The sequence below is a fragment of the Dendroctonus ponderosae genome, unplaced genomic scaffold (assembly GCF_020466585.1).
Source record: "Dendroctonus ponderosae isolate FM_Combo_2020 unplaced genomic scaffold, Dpon_F_20191213v2 Dpon_F_20191213_2, whole genome shotgun sequence".
Lineage (NCBI taxonomy): Eukaryota > Metazoa > Arthropoda > Insecta > Coleoptera > Curculionidae > Dendroctonus > Dendroctonus ponderosae.
Genome location: NW_026018165.1, coordinates 19,061,541 through 19,076,984, shown reverse-complemented (window position 1 = coordinate 19,076,984; position 15,444 = coordinate 19,061,541). Strand labels below are relative to the sequence as shown.

Genomic DNA, 15,444 nt, shown 5'->3' with positions numbered 1-15,444 from the left:
CTTCAATTTGATGGGTTCGATGTTAAACTACTATTTTTAAACGAAATTCGAAGGAAAAATAGCGCGTTTGTAACTGATGAATTTCTCGGGCTTTTAAGCCGTTGTAGAAAAAGTTCTTCCTGAGGTTTCACAAACACGAAATAGTTTGCACCGTCAATTTCGTTTACACGACGGTCTAAAGGCCCGATAAATTCATCAGTTTCAAATGCGGCATTTTTCACCAAGGTATCAGTTTCCATAAAAAGTTGTATCTTAAAAAAAAGTTGCATGCAAATGAGCAAATATACACGGTGTTGGAGTGTCTGGAAAAGCAAATATCCGCTGAAATCGGGGCAAAATGTTCGGTTATTTTGGATGAAATCGTCTACTCATTTTTTCGCTTCTTGACGATGAACAATTTCCCTAATCATTTGTCAGTTTGGAACATTTTTTCCAGACAAGCAAAACTGCACATTTTGTGAGCAGTGTATATTGAAACCAACGCACTAAACGATCTGAGTGCGTTGGGGCAGATTTAGCTGGGAGTGTGAGCGAGACAGCATGTGCAGAATGGCCCCGACCAGGACCGATGCTTGGTCCCGTTCTACACCGGAAAAAGAATGAACTGCCCCAAGGAAATATCACCAGTGGGAATTCAGCCCTTTATATAAAAAAAATATTGGCCAAAAAAGACCAAACCGTAAACTTCGCCAAATTTTCTACTACTCATGCTTGGAGTTGGTCACGGAAAAAGTATTTTTGCCGCCCGAAATACCCCAAACCAAACACAAAAAAACATCTGTAGCAAGATGAAGACAAAATGGGGCGTGGAAAGAATGCCTGTAAATTATCCTGATAAATAAACAAACAGCTCTCACTGACCCTGACGCAAGTTAACTACACTAGGCGAACTAAACCATAACATTTAACCGATTGTCCATTGGAACCTAATGAACGATAATTATGATTATTTCATGTGACAAAGCAGAAAAGGTTGGGTGCTAAGATTTTAGCAGATATATAAGCGGTGCTTTGTTTAGCGAACAACCATGGAACTCACCTATCTTACAGGTTTCCAATGTGGCCTCGGTACCACACAAGGTTACAGGCAGCAAAAAGATGATTTACATTGCGTAATTAGGTGAATAAATTAGCCATAGAACCATCGGTACCAACGATGTTTATTTTTTATATCTAGATCCGTGTATGAAGTTTTAAACAGGAGGCCCCTCAAGTTTGTTAAATGTGCCATATTTCTGGTATTCAAGAGCATCATCTTAGAATGTGCCAATTTTGGATGATAGTTCGTGATAAAGAAGTCAAAACTGTGGCAAATGATGCAGTCATATAAACCTTGGCGACTCTGAGGCAAAAACTGTTAATTTGACTACAAAGAAAACTTAATTAAGCCAGAACTTCACAAAAAATCGGAACTACTGTACCTAATGCACCTGTGTAATTGGAAATCCTGTAACGGAGCCCCAAAATAAATATATTTTAATCATCTTCGATAATGAGCGAGTACATTTAATTTCCCGATTGTGCACGTATAGATTTGTCAGCATTTTTGGGATTTGCTGAACGAGCCTAACAAATATAATTTAATATAATTCATTAAACACCATCGCTTTGTCGCTGGGTATATAAACATATTAAAATGGGAAATATAGTGGTTGATTTCTCGTGAAGGTTAGCAACACTTACTACTTGGTTGGGCGTGTTGAATAATTTACTTCGATGTGGAATTTTGTGCAGATTCCTGCCGCAAATGAACCAGCTTTCAAATTGAGGATTTTATGACCACAATCAACAGTTTTACCATCATCGATGAGTTTCCTCGAACAACAGGAACATAAATTTATATTGGAAATAATTAACAAGCGAATGAACGTTGAAGTCGTGTTGAAGATTGAAATAATGGTGATATTTCGAAGAGAAAATATCAAAACAGCTATTGGATCGCAAAAAGTCTTGAAACAACATCGTGATTTGGTTTCGTGTGATATTTAAAGGCTGGAAGTGAAATAGCAGGAAACCTTGAATTGGGAATTGTTTTGAAAGGACAGTGAACCAGGGATACTGGGATTTTTCTGTTATTTTCATTTAAAATTCAGCGGTGTGCATTTTGGGAAAAAACTCAAAATGCGATTTTTTATGTTGAATTTATTGATTGGTTCAAAAGTAAATCACCACCATCAACTTCAATTTTTTCAAATTAAAGTATCTATTTTTTGTTTCCAAATTCAATTCTAGGTATGATTCAGGTTCCATGCCCCGGACAGCAGAACAGAAAGAGAAAAACGAAAAAATCCAAATTTTCGCGTTGAACCTGATAACTGGCGCACAAAATAGGCTTAAAACAAAACAAGAGATTGGAATTGCACTCTTATTACGTTTTGTTGGAAAAACTGCGCTTCTAACACGCCTTTGCAAATTCAAACCCCCGATATTTCATAAACCACCGAGAGTTCAGGAAAAGTGAGAAGAATAATAATTGCCTAAAATTCACCATTTATTTTCCAAGCAAATAATTTAAATCCCTCAGCGGACACCCTGCAAAAAGTTCAAAAAAACATTCCTTTTGGAAACTTCCCTCAAACTAACAGTTCTATTAATGAAACCTAAACAAAATAAAATCTAAAAATCACCCCCCAACTTAGCGTGAGTTTGGAAGCCTTGATCCAACGCAGTAAACCGTAAAATTAATTTAAATATAAAAAATAAATGTGATTTTCGCCACCACACAACACAACCGATATACTCGCACAGAAAATATATGTGGTTTAACTCAGCATTTATCTTACAAAATAATTTCCATTGGGTCGTTTCGCTAATAGTCGTTCCCTTGACACACTGGCAATTTTTACAAAATGAAAAGCAAAATTCTAGCCTATTTAGCTAACAAGGCGGTTCAGTAAGAGTGCTGGTATTTGGTCCACAAAGCCAGCATTCATATGATATTTACCCACCACCAATGGTTTATTGCACATTTGGAGTAGGCGGATGGCTTGAATGAAGACGGAAAGTGAAGCTAATTTTTCGCGACAATTATTTTCTTCTAACAGGAATAGTTAATAAACAGTGCCAGACAGATCTTGGGCGACTTATTGTCTGCAAGCAATTGAGGAAGTGAGTTAAAGCCGTGGAATACCCAACTTTTGCATGATTTGCAACTTGGCTACTTGCAAAAAATTAATTAAGTCTGTGTACCAGCAGCAACATTTTTAAATCATTTTAGGCGTGCTAATGTATTAAGTAAAGTATCAAAATTAGAGGCTATAGATCATGGACGATAAAATGTCGATAAAAAAATAACAAACACTTAGAAACATTCTTCTCTAGTTCGACATAAACAGATAGTAAGTAATTAAGCTATGGGCCTACCTTGGGCAAAATAAAAATTCCTAAGTTTCCATAAACCACTTCAACAAGCAAAATTGACCAGTCACAATATCAGGGCACTGAACAAGTTGGAAAAATGATTGCGGATAAAAGCGCACTTTAAGCGGCTGAAAGCCGACGAAACGTTCGAGACGGACGTACCGAAAAGCGTCTTCTAGCGTCCTTCTCCTGAGAGACGCCGTGAAGACTAAAAGCGCGGCGTTCAGCAGGACAACAACAAAAGCTCACAGTCGGTGGCCGTCGTCGCTCCTCGCAGGATTCGCGATTCTCGTTGCACCTTGACTGCGATTATCCTGCAGCTTTCCATGAACTCTTTTCAGCTTACCTTCGATTGTTTCCAGTTCGAGCTTCATCATGTTCCTCCACACGTTAACCGTTAGCTAAGAAAGATATTCGCTTATAAAAAACCGTGCTAAAACTCATTAAACTCAGTGAATTGGGAATTTTCCAAACCCCCCCTACAGATCCATTGAAACTCATTCCAGTGGGAAAAACTTGAACAAAAAAATGCCCAATTTGAAATAATTTACATTGAAAAGACCGAGGGAGAACTAAGAACTCCTGAGTGATGTAACCCATCTCAGCTAAATTTGAAATAAATCCATTCCTTTACAAAAGTCGGTTTCATTTTCCTTCTAAATGGGACTTTTTAAAAGCTCGCGAATCCTAAATGAAATAGAACCACTTCAAAATCCGGGAAATAAATCAAGATTTAATGTGACAAAGTCAGGTTCTACCGTTTAGTTTCTTTTCATTGCTTTTTTGAGGACGTTACGCGCTCATTTTCTTACTCCACAGTTCGCATACTTTAAATTATCAGGATTTAATAAAACGTTCAACCATACGAAAATTAGGAACGGAAGGCTGTTGAAGCGCCCAATATGGAAATTAGAATCGCATTGCAATCGTCAGGGAACGCGGCAGAAACAGCGGAAAAAGTTCATAGTGATTTTGTTTCATTTTAGAACGATATTTAAGTTACCGATGTCAAGTGGTTGAGGTGTTTTTGCGCCTGTTTACACACGTAGTGATTATTGTTTCTCCTGTTACTTTCGTACCTAAAAAATTGACTAACTGCGCCAGCAAACTGAGCTCTTTAAGGACCGTTTTAATTAGTATCGAAAGGCAGGATTGCGAAGAAAACAAAACTAAAGATCGATCCTCATTGTTTTGCCAATTCGTTAGGCAGAAAAACATGGCGCAGTCTTTTTACACCAATAAACAAGTCAATAAAGCGAATCAAAAGGTCTGTTAATTTGCCCTTGTTGACGCTGAAAACAGCCGAGAGAAAATCGGGCTTTCTGAACTCTATCCAGTCGATAGCCATTAAGATAAAGTGAGAAATTATGACCGGATTTTTCAAACATTCTGTGGGCACGTCCATAAGCCACAAATTCGTTGAGGAAACTGTAAAACATTGTTAGGGTTAAATTTAAGGAAGAATACGATCGATTTTTGGTCGAAATTTTTCCAAGAGTGTGGGTCGATTAAAAAAAAAATTCCTGAAAATGTTTTAAATTTTACATCATTTTCATCTCACGGACGCGAGAAACGCATCAAACTCATTGAAAGACTTGCTAGAAACTTCAGATCTGAATTAATAGACATTTTCGTCACATTTTAAGCGTTTTTTGAGCGTTCACGATCTTTAACCGATGATTTCTTCCCCATCATTGATCTCCTCACGTCGAAAGGAATCGATTGAGCTCAAAAAACACGCAAGTGAAATTAAACTTTTTTCCACACCCTGTATCACTTTAATTGATGTGTAAAGGCTTAAATAATTACGTTGAATAGCTGCTGATAATGCCGCTTCCAGTCGAACCTTTAACAACAACGAGGAAATATTTCTGCGCATAAAACAATGCATATTTATTGTATTTTTAATTAAACATATGGCTAATCAATCTAATTAAATCACTCGGTTCGCTTAATATCAGTGATTTCATTGTTTCGTGGCTGCGTTTTTATTCCAGGAACTTTTCTTGAACTTATTAATAAAAGAACCGATCAAGGACATGGTCAAGTGTGTCAACTGTTGTTTTGTTGCCATTTTACGCTCAGATTTTCTTGTTTAACGTTACATTTTCAGAACAACGCTTTTTTGGCTGTGGGCGGCATGAATTTCTATTAAATTTACTGGAAAAATCGATCCTGCCTGCTCTTCATGACAAGAAAGTGTGTTGATATAGTCAAACACTGGCCCTTAGTCCTGAGTAAAGATTATCCTAACAGTGGGAAACAGTGAGGAAGTTAAGGAAATAGCTCTTAACTAATAAATATGTTTTATTAACCCTCCCTAGCGATCCTCAACGCACAAGTCAATATTGTCTTATTCGATCATTCAAGAGCCGTTAATCCATTAATGAATCCTTCGTAATAATTAAGCACTAGTGGATTCCATATAAGACATCTAATCCGGCAGAGTCATCAATTATCCGGCAGAATGTCCGGAGTACGTAAAATACACAGCATGTCTGGATATGACGAATATTCCCCCAAAAGTGACCATCATTTCTCTTGTGAGGTTGACCCAGCTGACGATGACATTTTGATTTCCATGCCCGTTGTATAAAATTTGAAATAGTAGTTTTATTTCCGGTATGTGGAAGCGAAATGGGTTTAGAGAATTGGCCGAAAGTTGTCTCGTATTTTGGTCATTCGTTTTTTTTTTGTTAAATGAAAAATCGTTTGATGTCGCCCTATCTTCTAAATCAAAAATGCTGGTATAAAACAGGATTTTTTTACAAAATTGCACGTTCTTCCCCCAAAAATCTCTAACTCTTCATTTTGTTTATGGGAAATACTTTGAATGTGCAAACTGTGGAGAATTCATTAAAATCGAGCATAACTTTTATTTTTGCCTTGTGAATGCTGGTCCAATATATTTTCACAAAACCGCAAAACTTATTGAAATCGCACATAATTCAGATTTTTGCAAAGCTTGCGAAAGATGGTCTAATATAGAAATTTTTTACTAAAGCACAAGTTTGCCTTTTAAAACTTCTAACTTAAAATCTTGGCCAAGCAGCAAATTTAAATTCTCACAGTCTATCGAGAACATTAGTGTGAAAAAAGCTTCAAAAACTCATTGAAATCGCAGGTAATTTAAAATTTAATTTTTGCCGCCTTGCAAATGCTGGTCTAAAATAGGAGGTTCAAGTGGCAACGATTTATTGAAGCAATAAAATGCATTTTAAAGCGACAATAATAAACGTTCGGGACTAAACTGGACAATCACCAGCATATTGAATTCAATTTTTCATCAACAATAATATTCAAGTTTCGAACTTATTTTTATCCTAATTCTTTCGAAAATTTCAATTCATGTTTAACGCCACGATCGTAATAAATAAACAGATTGATTGATCAACTTTGGGCCGCCAAATTCAATATGCCGCGTATAAATTGGTGATTCGACCTGAAAGTTCGGTCACGAAGCTCATTCATAATGAATATCAGTGATATGGGGCCCATTAAATTTCCAGCTGAACATCTTTAGAGGCGAAACTCCATTGAAAAAGGGTCGACTGTTGGCACGTTAAAAATCATGTGAAAAGCTTATTCGCAATTTTCGTTAATTTCTCTTTGCAACTGAGCCCATTTCGGGAAGAGTTTTGGCATTCGGGCTTAAGAGGACTTGGACTGATTTCCAATCATCTGTTTGTCTCAATCAGAGAAACCACTGATGGAATATTTCGCTAAACTTTCTGAAAAAAAATTCCTCCACTCAGGATGATGTCCGATTTGATACTGAAAAACATCTCAATCTAAGTTAAGGTGTCATGCTAATTCTCCCTAGCGAATTCGTTGGACCAGAGGTAATTGAAAAACGCATTTCGTCGTCCCTTTGCCGATTTTAGCTCCCTTTACCCTTTCATTCCAATTGTATAAACAATGTAAACCGCGCTATATTTTACGTAATCCTCCCTCACAGCGAATTTACTAAAGAGGAACATATTTGGAGGGATAACAGGGACACCTTTAGTTCAGCTGTGATTTGAAGATTAGTATTAACACAATTTAGGAAAACTATTATCCCAGAGCAAAATTTCCCGCTCAATCCGACACATTTCTCCTGAAAGTTTCGCGTTTTGCGGTTTTTCCATCAAGTGCATTTCGCTGCTTTAAAACCCACTTTAACGCCAGGGCTTTCGTGTGATTTTTTTTTGGTCGTCAACTTCTTTCTTGAACTGTCGCAAATTTGCAAGATTCAAAACCTTAAAGTAGCAGCTTTAAATTGCATAAATTTCATAAGCAATCGATAGAATGCACACAGCGTTGGAGTACCGAGCTTTACCCCCAATAAGTCTGTTAAGTATAAAGCTTCCACTCGAGCAAGAACCCGGCTATAAGCTACACATTGCTAAGTCTAATTAAAAGGGGATTAAAGGGCAATTTGCCTGAAAATTAAGGGATCGTTAATCAATAATTACGGCACGGTTAGTTAACGGTTGGATCAAGGCCAAATGCTCCCTTTCATTTTATATGCAGACGCTGGGAAACTTGGGACTTTGCATATAAACATCGCTCCCTGACGAGGAACAAAAGTTGTAAACAAAGCGTAGAAAGAAGAAACTAGTTAACAACAATTCATATTTTCTCGAAGGAACTCAGAGGACCATCTCCATAGGAAAAAAGCAAGAAATGTAAGGAGCTCATTGAAAAAAAAAGTTTTTGTGCTCCCCTGGTGGAAAGTACGTACTTTCGCCACTGTTTTCGACGGCGAAAGCATTACTTTTACCCATTACAAATTTTCTTCATCCCATGTGGAACGTAATAACTTTCGCCACGCACGCTGACAGCTTGAGTTTGTCACTGACTGTTTTGACATTTTCAAATTTTTTAAGTCGAAGTTCCGCCACTGCTTGACAGTCGCATGCACGCAGTGGCGGGCCTTCGACTTTCGCCTCGCATACCGTTACTATACATTACATACTACATAGTACGCATACGTTACTATACATACATTATTATTTTTTTACCACTAACCTGAGAAATCACCATTATTTACAACATTCCCCATTGCCCACTGCTTCACTCTCGAAGTTCAAGTGACATTTCATCCATTTGCACTCCCACATCATTGTAATAACTTTAACTTTCACTAACTTTTCGCCTTTCCCAGAGCTTTTCTCTGTTTTCGGGAGACCGATAAATTATGACACGGCAGTTTGACAACTAAAAGTAAATCTATAAAATTCGCGGGTTTAAAAGTCCAAACGCCCCCTGGTGGCAACAATTATAACTACACGTTAACTAGTAATTTGACACTTGTTTTGGTGACATCGGTATTTCGTTCTAATCAACTTCCAATCTATCTACTCTATGGTGTCGTGTCTAAGGCAGGGCCTACCTAAGCCTTACTGACGAGCATAGATAAAGATAGGTAGGCCCGGCACACTAATGTGAAACTTTGACTTTTGACCAACATTTTTTTTAAGGGATACAGGTCGATTTTGTGAAAAACTTCAACTCGTTCCAAATGCGTGAAATTCTACATCATTTTATTCAAAAAACAGTTAGGAATACAATGAGCTCATTGAAAAACACTCTAGAGGTTCAGTTTCGAAATAATCCCTATTTTTAACCGTTTTTCGCGGTTACAATCTATAACAATCGATGTTTTCTCTATATACATAAGCATCTTTGTCATAAAAAAACTCAAATAAATCACAACTTTTTGTTCCCTGAACATTATTTTCGGATTAGAACAGGTCAACATCTAGAAGGTTGTCTCTCTAAGTCCTCCAGACAATGTTGTTTATGGCTTTAATTAAACACAGAAGTTAATTTCGAGGAACGTGAGGGTGATAAACATGAGGACTTAAGGAAAGCCTGGGCGTTCCTACTAATGGACCTTAGCTTTCATTGGTTGTTAAACCGAAATTTACTTTTCAACTCATATAAGGCTTATTGGATGTAATAATTCAGGTTTAGTCTCCTGCATGTTACCAATCTGGAATAAAACTTCAGTCACTGGACTGATAAATGCGTTTAAATTTGACCATTAACTAGAGCGGTAAATTGCTGAGTTTGAGGGAGTTTGTGAGAAGTTGTACATATAAATGTTGCCTCCAAATAGTTTGAGAATGTCTATAGTACAAGATGAATTGGTTGGCATAATTTGCATAAAATGTACGGAAAACAGCGTAAAACATGCTACTGCTGAAACTAGCACATAATAAACTTCTTAACATATGTGGACATTTATTGTTTCTTGCTCAAAAGACGTTGCCTGCAACAGAACTTCGATTTATTCAAATTCCTAATAGCAACAAAACCAATTACAATAAGGTAAGCACCTGTAAGTCGCGTTCCAGAGTTTCCAGGAAAGGATCTTTGGAGCTTTCGCGAGAAGTTCGGTGGAAACCGTGACCAAACTTCGCAACTAAATTTTAATTATGCCTAGAAATATTCAAATGAATTACCAACTTTTTACTGGCTGAAAAATCGCTTCATATCCAGCAGGTTTTTTTGGGCCTGCTGGTAAATTTTGCCTTCCGGCAAAACCAGCGGCTCGAATTTCAGCAATTCGATGCATTCTTCCAAATGAATTTTCGATTTCTAACAAAAAACATTTTTCGCACTATTCAACTCCGAATTGTTTAGCAGTTAAACTACCTGCAGTGTGGAGTGGGCTCGCTTCCGATCTAAACCCATGCTCGACATTCTTCTGGCCAGTTCCGCGAGACAAGCATGCAACTGGAACAAAACCGTGCCTCTAACGCGTTTTTCACCTAAAAATTCATAGTTCATGGTCAAGAAGATTCATTGAATATCACACATTTATCATAAAACTCGCATACTTGGGATCATAATTTCAGTTAGTTCGGCCAATTCCGTGCAAAACATCCTGCGCAAATCTAACTCCATATCAGACAGGCCCTTTTGATCCAAAGAACCTACTAGTTGAATCAACTGTAGCTTCGCTTCGCTCAAGTAGCAGCTTTTTGGGGGCAAAATTCTCCCCAACTTCTTTATGAAGCTCCTGTGAGCTTCAACATTGCGATCGTCCAGCTGCAAGAGTTCAGTTTCTATTTTATTCAGCAGTACAGAAACCAAAAGGTTGGAAACTGAGCTGGTGCACTTGTTACAAGCCCACTTGCTTGAGTCGTTTATGTCCAAAAAACCAGCGGGAAGAAGACAGCCAGAGCAGTCGCTGAAAAAATAAAAAAAATTCAGTTTACGTCCTGGAAACTCAACTGCACAAGCGGACGCAATAAAGTGAACTGAAAGTCCCAAAGTTTTTGCACTTTTCTGCCTCAAAACGACTATAAACCAACACAATTAAACGTTACCCATTTTGGCATCTAACCGCGCTGAAATAAGTGCCAAATTCACTTGGATCTAAACATCGAGGGCACGAGCACCAAAAGTATTTGGTTTCGTATAGGAAAGCCCTTCGTCTTGCAGTGTTCCATAGCGGATCCGCATAACAAATGCTTAAATGCTCCCCTTTCTTTATGGGAACGCCTAAAGGGGAATGGAACATTTATACCAAGAACCCCAAAGAGCAACTTCTGGTTACACCTACAGGGTGTCAACAAATGTGCAACACTTTTCTTATACAAATAAGTTTTGTGGACCAGTATGTTTCAGTTCAGTTTGCAAATTATTCGAGTATGTTAAGTGCAAGTTTTCAAAGCTTTGAAGTGACAAACTGGTTGTTAGAGCTGCCCAAGAAATATTTTAGGAAAAAGCCACGAAAAACTGGGCTTTGTGACATCTTATCAGTACCAGAAACGATGAGAATCTCTCCAGCTTCTGTAAAACTCTTCGTACAATTAGATCGGCAATTGTGCTCCAACATGGAAGATTTCTCGAAAATTGCCAGATATGGAGGTTCGGATAATGGAACTTCGTGGGAGTTTACCTAAAAATATTTTATAATTTATAATTGGGCACGGGGCAAAACATGTTACCATTATGACGCCAATGATTTTCATAATTTCCTCCATAGTGAAAGAGTCCAACTTGAAAAATGTCTGTAGCACTTCAGTGGCCATTGCCTGTTCATTCCGGTAGGACGACATCGCTTGCCTCTGCTCACAATGCGATTCCAAGCCAATCAATTTGCTCCACACCAAAGAGTTGTGTTGTTTCTGATACAAACATCTCAGCACCGTTACCCATTGATACAGGGGGTTTATGTCGCCGAAATTCTCAATGGAAATCTGCGGAAATTTCCCTTTAGTGAGGATGATTGAAAGATGAAAAAGCGCGTTTCACTTTTTGCCCACTTTGTTTTGTTAAGTAGCATTCAGGTAAATGAGCGAGATTTTTCTCACACTTGGAAGAACACATTGGCCATCCGCATTTGCTGCATGTTTTGTAGTTTTCTCTAGAGATTTCCTGATGGCATCCCAAGCAAACGGGAACCGTTACTTGCGAAGGGCCTTTTGAAGTTAAAGTTATTTTAAGATTTGTACCTACTTTTGAAGAAGAAGTCAATACCCACCAACAATCAGCGGGGTTTCCTTGAGGATAACTTCATTTCTATTCAAGTCTCTGATTACAGACAAAAACCGACCAACTGTCCCATCAGATAACAGCTGAAACAGTTTTTAGGTCAAAACTTTGTGACTATCCAGAACTAGAGATACCTTGAAGGGGTGGCAACTTTTCCTATGCCGTTTCCAGTCGGTCATTTGATGTTCTTTGCAACAGTAGAATATCTGCTGGCATTTTCCACATTTCTGATCAGTATTCTTCCGGCACACTTTGCACTGATTTCCTGCGTTCATTTTGCAATTCTTCAAACCGATGATGTTAAATTATCGTGGAGCGTTATGAATTCACTGCAGAGCAACTATTCAAATGTGCCACTTTACGGATAAAACCTCAATCAAAACTAGGCTTAAAGAACACGGAAAACAATTAAATATAGATCAAGAGACCTATTTTTAAATAAGCCGGTTTGAGGTTTCAGGTATGTACGAATAGGCTCGGTGGACACATTGATTAATTATTGTTTTAAAATATTACATAACGTAAATTTTTGATTGATGGAAGCTCATAGTCGATAAATCTGAGTCTTCTTTATTCGGGCATCGATGAAAAAATGGTCAGCTTTGGGTTTCAAATACCAATGAGTAAAACGCAAATAAAACACATAGATTGTATCCATTTATATTGGACAAACACATTCTGTCAAATTACAACACACTAAGTAAGCAAGACAATTATTACTTTTTACAACAAACTTCTATAATGATTAAAAACAAATTAATTCAATCTCCGCAGTTTACCTAGTGGCGTAGCAAATGTCCTAAATTTCACGTAGAAAATATAAGCGGACAGGAATGGTCGCAAATCAGAAATTAAATAAAAAACACTCGAACTAGACAGATTAGAAGAAGAAAATATATGCGATTATCTGAAATTCCCTTCCGCAAATTGTTTTTTTTTATTTAGTTGAATGTAGGTATTCCTGAATAACAAAAAAATTACCATAATATTTACGAAAGTAAACCTCGTTATCATCGTATCTACTCAAATTGAACAACAAATGTTAATATCTATATTTTAAATGATTTTAAAGCGAAAATCTAGAAGCGCACGTGTTATGTATACCTAATTTCCCGTAGACATGAAAATTTATAGTCAGTTCCAGAATCTTATATGAGATGCTCAATTAGAAATGAAAATCGACGCCCGAATTCACAGTCCGCTCTCGAAGAACTACGATTAAAAAACCTCTTGCCTTAACGAGCCAGTTGGAATGATCTAACTGAACAGATCGGATACAAATAATACTGAAATTACTAATATAGAGCCAAGCCGAAAAAAATGTTGAAAAAACCTTGTTGGGTTTATCTGGATCAGATCGAATTGGCACCGATTTGGCTGTTTCTAACCGTCTCTAGTATAAAACCAATGGGCAACTCTAGATTTTCCAACTGATCCTAAGAGAACATTTCCAGAGATGGTTAACCAGAAAAACTAACTTACAATACTAATGATAATATAAAATAAACCACAACTTAAGCCGATTTATCATTACTTGGGCCCGATACACTCTTGAGGTTCCTCGACTTCCTAAGTTTGCCTTGTCCAGACACATGGTATGGACTGCTGGAACTAAAACGCCTGTGCTGACTTATAACAGAAAATTTATGGGTAAGAAAGGAGGAGGCATTCAACATGCAGAAGAAGTCATGAAAAAACATGCATGAGCAAGCACAAGCCCACTTACACAAGCTAGACAGACATGAGACATTCAGAAAATGTACCAATAAATTTTAAAAATATGACAAAAATTGTATAATTACCTGCGATTGGCGCGTATTTTTCGGAATCGGGATACCTTTCTCGGGCAGGCTAAAGTGTGTGATACAGGCATTGTGCAAATTGGGTCCGAACAGATGCTGTCATGCACACAACATTAATATTCACATTAAGCAAAACACATCAAACTCTACTAATCTTTTACCAAAACATGGCCAAGTAATGTTCAAGAGATTTTCCAGAACAACTGATTTTTTTGGCATCTGAATAATTTCTGGTACGTTTGCATCTTCCATGCAATGCACTTAAGCAACTGCTTTGAATTTAACTCCAATCATTCTTAGAAGTTTAAAGTTAATAAAATTAGTAACACAGAAAGAGTGGTGGAAGCAATAAAAATAGAGAGATTTTCAATTAAATATACAACATAAACACCTTGCTTTTAAATGCCAAGCAAATAATATAATAATAAATAAAGAGTAAAAACAAAAGCCAATGCATACAACCACCATTATTATGCTGCTGGAAAATGCACATGTGCCATAAACCCTTGAACCTACAAAACCCTGTCCTACTGACCTGTACGTCGCCGTCAGAGGTGGAATACTGCAACAGCCGTGACCGATGGCTGGACGGTTTCTAACAACGCCTGATGAGATTCTTGGAAGACCTGACCTTCTTCTGGTTTTAGTAGTCCATTCCTTGTTGAAGTCCTCCGCCTGCTCCTGAAATATTAAACAAGTACATTGAGAGTCTGTTGACCAAGCTACGGATGTTCAACTACCTCATCCAAGTTGATAAAGTCCTCACGTTCTTCGCGATCTCCAGTGTGCAAGTTCTGCTCTTTCTCAATGATATGGGCTCTATCGCCAATATGATGCCCAATCTCCATCTTTTTCGTGCCAGAAACGGAATCCGTGACTGTTCTTTGGGTCTCCTTAATGCCGCCAGGGGCGACTTTCGTGCTCGACGTCTCTTTGTACACCTAAGCAATACAGCATAGATTTAATTAAGGTTGTGGTTTTGCAAAGTCGTGCTTACTTGTGGTCTACCGTCCGGGCCAGAGGTCATGCTGATAACAGTGCTCGAACTGCTAAAGTTACAGTTTCCAGGCATGGGAGATCCTAAGGCGCCCATAGAACCATTGAGCATTCGCCCGAAACTGGGCATCATCGGCATACCAAAGGAGGGCATCATGCCATGCATTCCGCTTCGGGAAGATCCAAAGCCTCGGAAAATATTGTCCATGGAAAAAGGATGATGATGTAGCATGCTGGACATCATGTGATCTACATTGGACATGTGGCGTATAGCCGATCTGAAATTGAAAATTAATTTGCTTTTCAACATCGTTGAAAATGAATGGAATGCAACGATATCTGACGTGCACTTTCAGATCCGAAATCATCGAAAATTTTTGGAAATTTCTTCAATTTCACACAGTTATACGCGAATCACAATACGCTTTAAACATTTTTTCGGTAACAATAAATAAGGCCACCTCCATCTCAATTCTTACGACTGAGCCAGGAGGCTCTCACGCCTTCGCATGTTAATAATAACTCTGCTCGAAAACTACCGCGTTTTTATTAGATTTTCAGATTGCACACATAATAACTTACTAAATGAAATGGGAAATAACGAAAAATGAAGAAACATTCACTAGTTGTTTGAAGAAAATGTTTATCAACAGACTGAGTATATATTAAGCAACGTGGTTTATCTCTTACCCAAAAATAAAGTCGTCGTCCATGCCACCCAATATCGAACCAAACATTTATCTAGATTTTCACTTTTCAGGAATGTTCACACAGTTTCTTCGAAACAGTTCAA

General features: G+C 37.8%; 3 protein-coding genes across 12 annotated transcripts in view; all 3 read right to left on the bottom strand.

Annotated features, from left to right (window-relative positions):
• The window catches only part of LOC109545286 (Ig-like and fibronectin type-III domain-containing protein 2), a 75,294-nt gene extending 66,734 nt beyond the window's left edge, over nt 1-8,560 (bottom strand). For 5 of the 7 annotated variants that reach the window (XM_019915872.2, XM_019915881.2, XM_019915876.2 and 2 more), the window contains exon 1: nt 3,364-3,599. The gene's annotated coding sequence lies outside the window, so the exon portion shown is untranslated. Of the gene's footprint in view, nt 1-3,363; nt 3,600-8,373 lie in introns of those variants that run through there. The other 2 variants (XM_019915875.2, XM_019915880.2) reach the window with 2 other exon arrangements.
• Nucleotides 8,561-9,620: 1,060 nt separating this feature from the next.
• LOC109545357 (SET domain-containing protein SmydA-8) lies at nt 9,621-12,425 on the bottom strand. Its single transcript, XM_019916013.2, has 9 exons — nt 11,988-12,425; nt 11,843-11,936; nt 11,614-11,780; nt 11,307-11,558; nt 11,122-11,257; nt 10,683-10,857; nt 10,191-10,543; nt 10,006-10,121; nt 9,621-9,948 (listed from the first exon to the last, which is right to left on the bottom strand). Exons 1-9 carry the CDS (start codon nt 12,126-12,128, stop codon nt 9,820-9,822), a joined length of 1,563 nt encoding a protein of 520 aa, XP_019771572.2. The 5' UTR covers nt 12,129-12,425; the 3' UTR covers nt 9,621-9,819.
• A 76-nt stretch (nt 12,426-12,501) lies between these two features.
• Nucleotides 12,502-15,444, bottom strand: LOC109545358 (myeloid leukemia factor; the record flags this gene model as incomplete). Of its 4 annotated transcripts, none has more annotated exon segments than XM_019916014.2 (6): nt 12,502-13,482; nt 13,656-13,751; nt 14,191-14,336; nt 14,396-14,596; nt 14,653-14,929; nt 15,342-15,444. In XM_019916014.2, coding segments are annotated over 6 exon segments (882 nt in total). In that variant the 3' UTR covers nt 12,502-13,367.

Coding starts and splice junctions, on each gene's coding strand:
- LOC109545357 (XM_019916013.2), bottom strand. CDS start 12,128: ATGAACGCAGGAAATCAGTGCAAAGTGTGCCGGAAGAATACTGATCAG. Junction 11,781..11,842: donor GGAAACCCCGCTGATTGTTG/GTGGGTATTGAC, acceptor TAACTTCAAAAG/GCCCTTCGCAAGTAACGGTT. Junction 10,544..10,682: donor GCGGTTAGATGCCAAAATGG/GTAACGTTTAAT, acceptor TTATTTTTTCAG/CGACTGCTCTGGCTGTCTTC.